This window comes from Nyctereutes procyonoides, unplaced genomic scaffold (assembly GCF_905146905.1).
Source record: "Nyctereutes procyonoides isolate TBG_1078 unplaced genomic scaffold, NYPRO_anot_genome, whole genome shotgun sequence".
NCBI lineage: Eukaryota > Metazoa > Chordata > Mammalia > Carnivora > Canidae > Nyctereutes > Nyctereutes procyonoides.
Window position 1 is genome coordinate 67,396,163 of NW_026575126.1, and position 5,955 is coordinate 67,402,117.

The 5,955-nt window shown below is 44.0% G+C and overlaps 1 protein-coding gene across 1 annotated transcript; it reads right to left on the bottom strand.

The window, feature by feature from the left end:
* Positions 1–3,021: 3,021 nt before the first annotated feature.
* Positions 3,022–3,312, bottom strand: LOC129520302 (dynein light chain roadblock-type 1-like). The gene has a single exon (XM_055341416.1). It carries the CDS (start codon positions 3,310–3,312, stop codon positions 3,022–3,024), a length of 291 nt encoding a protein of 96 aa, XP_055197391.1.
* Between the last annotated feature and the right edge of the window lie 2,643 nt (positions 3,313–5,955).

The window sequence follows — 5,955 nt, forward strand, 5'->3', positions numbered from 1 at the left end:
AAAAAGTTTCATTGTGAAATATCAGGAGTTGGACAGATCAGGCTTCAAACTGTGGCTCTGCCATTTACCAGCCTCGTGAGTAGAAGTTAATCTCTTTCTACTCTAGCATCTTCATTCACAAGAAGGAGAGGATAACAAAACCTGTTTTTAGGGGCATTAAGTTAAATAATGTGTGCCGAATGCCTAGCATATAATATGCGTTCAATAAATCCTATTGCTGTTTTGATTGTGATACACTGTGATGTATTTACATTGTGATATAATGTAATATAAAACCTTAAGATGATGCTCTCCATGTGGCCTTACACTATGATTTTTTTTTTTATGATAGTCACACAGAGAGAGAGAGAGAGGCAGAGACACAGGCAGAGGGAGAAGCAGGCTCCATGCAGGGAGCCCCATGTGGGACTCGATCCCGGGTCTCCAGGATCACGCCCTGGGCTGAAGACGGCGCTAAACCGCTGAGCCACACAGGCTGCCCACTATGATTTTTTTTTTTTAATGATTTCTCCAAAGAGGTGGAATCTGAGCTGGCCTAGAATGGACAAGGAGTTTTCCAGATGAATGCCACTGAAAGGAAGATCTTTCCTTATCTGCTCCTTGATCACATCACTGTGCTGCTCAAACCCCTGCTATGACTCCCTAGTTCCTACTGTAACAATTCTGAGCCTGTGTGACCTGAGTTCCTCCACCTGTCCACACCATATATTTTTTTAAAGATTTTATTTATTTATTCATAGACACACACACAGAGAGAGAGAGAGAGAGAGAAAGAGAAAGAGGCAGAGGAAGAAGCAGGCTCCATGTAGGAAGCTCGATGTGGGACTCGATCCCGGGTCCCCAGGATCACACCCTGGGCCGCAGGCAGCACTAAACTGCTGCGCCACCAGGGCTGCCCTGTCCACATCATATTTATCCACAGGAAATCTGTGCCCAGGCCCATCTGAGTAGTTCTAGACAGCTGTAAAACCCTTCTCCCTCTGCTGCCCTTACACTCCCATCTTCCCAAATCTGTAAATCCCTCCCACTAATACTTTGAAACTCAAGGAGCCTCCCCTGATCTGTGCAGCACTGCTCCCACACCCACACATCCCCTGTTGGATTGCAGCTCTCTGCGATGACTCTTACTCACCAGCTCTGAGTTCCTGGATGGGGGAGCTCAGAACCCTGGCACATAGCTTTGTGAGCAGTAGGCACTCCATAAATGTTGGTGAAGTGAATAAGCTATTTTTTGAAAATTAATTAATAATTTAACATTTTATTAGTTGTGATAAGTGACAATTTTCTAGAGTCTAATTTTCTCATTGGTAAGAGGGAAAAAATATCTCAGATTATTATGAGGAATTAAATGAGGTCACACATTTAATACTGAAGGCTCATCACAGGGCTCAGTAAGGTGTGTTCCCCCTGACTCCCCTAGGAAATGTAAGTTATCTGAGAGTAGGCCCCCATATTTTCCTAATGTTTCTCAAAAATAAATTTTATTGAGGTACAATTTACATACAATAAAATGCACACATTTTTGTTGGATGTGTTTTGACTGTATATACACACAAAATTACTGCCACAATCAAGATGTAGGACATTTCCATTAGCACATAAGGGTCCCTCATTGAGCCTCTTTCCACTAAACACACTCTCACCCCAGGCTACAGGTAACCGTTTATCTGCTGTCTAACCCAATGGAAAAGATTTCTTTTCCCTAAAGTGTAAATAAAATGGAATTTTGCTGGAGGTACTCCTATTGGATGGGCTTCTTTCACTAACCTCGATGTTTTTAGATTCATCCATGCTGTTGCATTCCTTTTTAACATTTAGCAGTATTCCATTTCATGGGTGTATCACAATTTGTAATTTGTCAATCTGTTCATTTGTTGATGAGCATTTGAACTGTCTCTGGTTTGAGTCTTTAGGAATAACCTTTTATGAACATTTGTGTACAAGTCTTTGTGTGTGGACATGTGTTTTCTTTTCTTTTGGGTAAATACCTAGGAATGGAATTGTGATTTGTATAAGTGTGTATTTCACTTCGTAAGAGACTGCCAAGCTGTTTTTCCAAAGTGGTTGTCACATTTTATGCTCTGGTTGACAACATAGGAGAGTCTAGTTGCTCCAGATCCTTGTCAACATTTGGTGTTGTTGGTCTTAAGTTTTAGCCACTCAGGTGGATGTAGAGTAGCATCTCACTGTAGTGTTAGTTTGCATTTGCCTGGTAAGTAACGACGTTGACCCTCTTTTCATGTGCTTGCTGGCTATTCATGCATTTGCTTTTTTTTTTTTTAAGATTTTATTTATTTATTCATGAGAAACACAAAGAGAGGCAGAGACATAGGCAGAGGTAGAAGCAGGCTCCCTGTGGAGAGCCAGATGCAAGACTTGATCCCAGGACCCCAGGATCATGACCAAAGGCAGATGTTCATCCACTGAGCCACCCAGGTGCTCCATGTATTTGCTTTTGTGAAGGGTCTGTTCAAATCTCTTGTCTATTCCTATGGTTTTGAAACATGCCTCCTACATAAAGCAAAAAAAAAAAAAAAAAAAAAAGCCCAAGTGTCACTTTCCCAGCTTCCCTTGCCACTAGCCTATAGTCATCAAGTCCAGTCTTGACCAATCTGATACACCCAGCCCCAAATGGAGCTGTACATTGTGAGCTGGTGATTGGAACAAGCCAGGCCAGTAGAGTCCATTTTATTTTATTTTTTTTAAAGCATTTTAGTTATTTTTAGTTAAAGAAAAACAGACTTTTCCAAGGGGGACAAAGTGAACTGGTCTGACGGAAGGAAGCATGTGTGTGGGCTGCTCAAAGCTCTTGCTCCAAAATCTGGAGGTGAGGAAAGAAGGTCCTCCCAAGAATTCAAGGGTGAGTGGCCAGCAGAGGGTTGACTTCAATAACTTTGGGCACTAGATCAGTCTAAGTAGGCTCTATGGTGATTTCTACCTGCCAGTTGGTTGACATGATTAACATCATCACTCTTAGGGGCTATTACATTAAGGAATGATGCAGGAAGCCAAGAGAGTGGCTTATTCAGTTGGATTCTGAATCACAATCAGGAAATAGGCTTTATCTGGTACAACCATAATTTCATTTTCCTTGGAGCGAATTCGAAGGAAGGTGAGATCATTCTGGGGGTCAATTTCATGTACAGTGCTCCGGGCATTCAAGATGAAGCTGTGCCTGAGGTTGGCATACTGTGTAGTGGTGGGATGGTCCATGGTGCTCTTGATTGGAATGCCTTCTGTGTTCACCATGATGATGCCCTGTACTCCCTTCTGGCTCTGAAATCGCTTCAGTGTCTCCTCCACCTCTGCCATTTCCAACCGAACCAGTAGCTTCACAACACTGGCACCAAGTAGAGTCCATTTTAGCATTATTGGTAACACTAGCTGCCACGGCATCAGCGACCATGCACATTGGCCAGTGACCTGTATCAAGGGTTAAAGTAAAGCCCAATCCATTGGAATTTTAGGGCCAATTTTTAAGGCCAACTCACACCAGGCCTGTGGCTGACTCTGAACTAGTCTCTGCCAAATCCCGCCTGTGATCCTGGAGCTACCCAACCCCTTTTTAGTGACCTCCTTTCCTGCTTGCAACAGCCATGTCTGCGGAGTCTGTTTCCATCAGGGCACAGCTCTGAGCATAGTAGGTTGATGTGTTGATTTCTGGTGTTCAGGGAGTGTCCAAGATTGTGACTTCCGCGGTGGGAATGAGAATCCATGAATTAGCATGCCATTCGTCACTGCAGCCATTACAGGCTTGGCTTGCTTTCAACTTCTTTGCCAAAGGGCTTGACAATAAAAGACACTGTTGAAAATGAAATCTTATAATTGCCTTTTTTAAGGAGGGCTGTATTCCAAGGCCTGGATCTCCGCCCACATTTGCATTTGGATCTGGGAAACCAATATGGTATGATAAGTACTTATTTTTAATAATCTGATAGCAGCAAATACATTTCCCATTTCCCAAATTCTTTCCCATCACTCACCTTTGTGTCCCTGACAAAAATAAGAACAAGCTAACAAAGATTCAACTAAATTTGCAGCCGTGGTTTTCTCCATCCCTGTCCTTTGGGAATGAATTGTTAGAAGTTTCAAAGTTACAGACTCAGCACCCTGCCTTAAGTACATTTCCGGATTGCACTTCCCAGGGGTTGGTCCTGGTTTTGCAGGATCTGAAGCTTATATGACGTGGGGGATGCTCTTTATGAAGAGAATTCAAAACTACCACAAAAGCGTTAGAAGCAGGTGTTGTAACGTGCCCTTGCAAGGGAAGGGCTTTAAGCCTGAATCTCATTAGCTCCATATATACCTATTCCTTGCTACCGCTGCCATTCTTCAAACAGCAACAAATTCTAGAAGCCATTTGCTTCCTCCCGTGTCACTGGTCTACCAGCAGGTTAAACTGCCACCAGAGCTCTGGGCTTCCTCCACTTTGGATTGATCCCTGAACAACAAGGTATCATCAAGGCCTGGCGAACCAGGGACACAGATTTCCATGCTCTGTGATCAGGGGCAAGCATAAGTTGCACACTTGCAGAAGTATCACAGGGTCACTCTTGCTCATTCTCAGCCAAGACACTGCCATCCTGCCCTCCCTGGTCACGTCTCCATCTAGGAGCACAGGGCTCAGGCAGGTTCTCTCTTAGGCTCCTACGCTATCACCTTTGTGTTTCAGAATAAGTTTTGCCTGTGCAGAAAGAGGTCCTCCAACTGTCTTGTGGCCTTGGATGACATGTCACTCTCCACTTTGCTTATGTTCCATACAGCACAGCCTGACCTATGTGATGTGAGAAGGCAGGAGCTTTACTGAGGACCCTGCCAAACACTGCAGGCAGGGCAGGTAGCTGAACGTATGTGCTACATCCTCACGGCTGCCATGAGAGCAGTGGATGGAGCCTTACCACGTGACCACTCTAAGACTGAGCATTAAGGAAGACAGAGCCAGAGGAAGTTTTACAACATGATCTTACATTCAAGATTGTGTGTGTTTAGCCATAGATATAGTTACAGTGAGGACAACTCTATGTTCCAAAGATGGTTGCAACCTTATCTCCTATCCCACAAGCTCTTTGGCAGTGTGACCTTCTCACTCCCCTGCCAAGGGCTGAGGTGGGTGGGTCTAATTCCCCTGTCCTTGAACTTGGGCTGGCCTTATGACTCACTCTTAACTGACAGAATGGAGAGAAAAGGGTTGTCCATGACTTTGAGGCTCTTGAAACTCTTCCTCTCCAGATGGTTCCTCTTGGGACCTTACTTGCATGAATTAGCAGCCATGCTGTGAGGAAGCCCAAGCCACATGCAAGGCTGTGTTCAGGTGTTCCAGTTGGGCCCAGCCTTCAAGACATCCAAGTCCCAACAGCAGATATGTGAATGGAGAAGCCTCTAGATGATTCTAGTCACCTGTCACTGTTCAAATCTTCCTGGCTGAGGCCTCACACATGTAGAACAAAGAATGTGCCCTGCCTGAATTCCAGGCCCACAGATACCATGAGCTTACTAAAATACTTGTGTTGCAGGGAAGCCCGCGTGACTCAGCGGTTTAGTGCCTCTTTCAGCCCAGGGCCTGATCCTGGAGACCTGGGATCAATCCCATGTCAGGCTCCCTGCATGGAGCCTGCTTCTCCCTCTGCCTGTGTCTCTGCCCCTCTCTCTCTTTCTGTGTGTGTGTGTGTGTGTGTCTCATAAATAAATAAATAAATAAATAAATAAATAAATAAATAAATAAATAAATAAATAAAATAAAAAATAAAATACCTGTGTTGCAAGTCATTTAGCTTAGGATAATTTGTTAGGTAGCAATAGATAATGAGATTATATAGCTATATGTTTGTTCAAGATAATATGAGTAGAGAAGGGATGGACTGAGGCCTATACCAGGCTGTTAACTGTGGTCAGAAATGGGGGAAGACAAAAGAGGGAAGAGATGGGAGGGAAAGAGAGAGAGAGAGAGAGACAGAG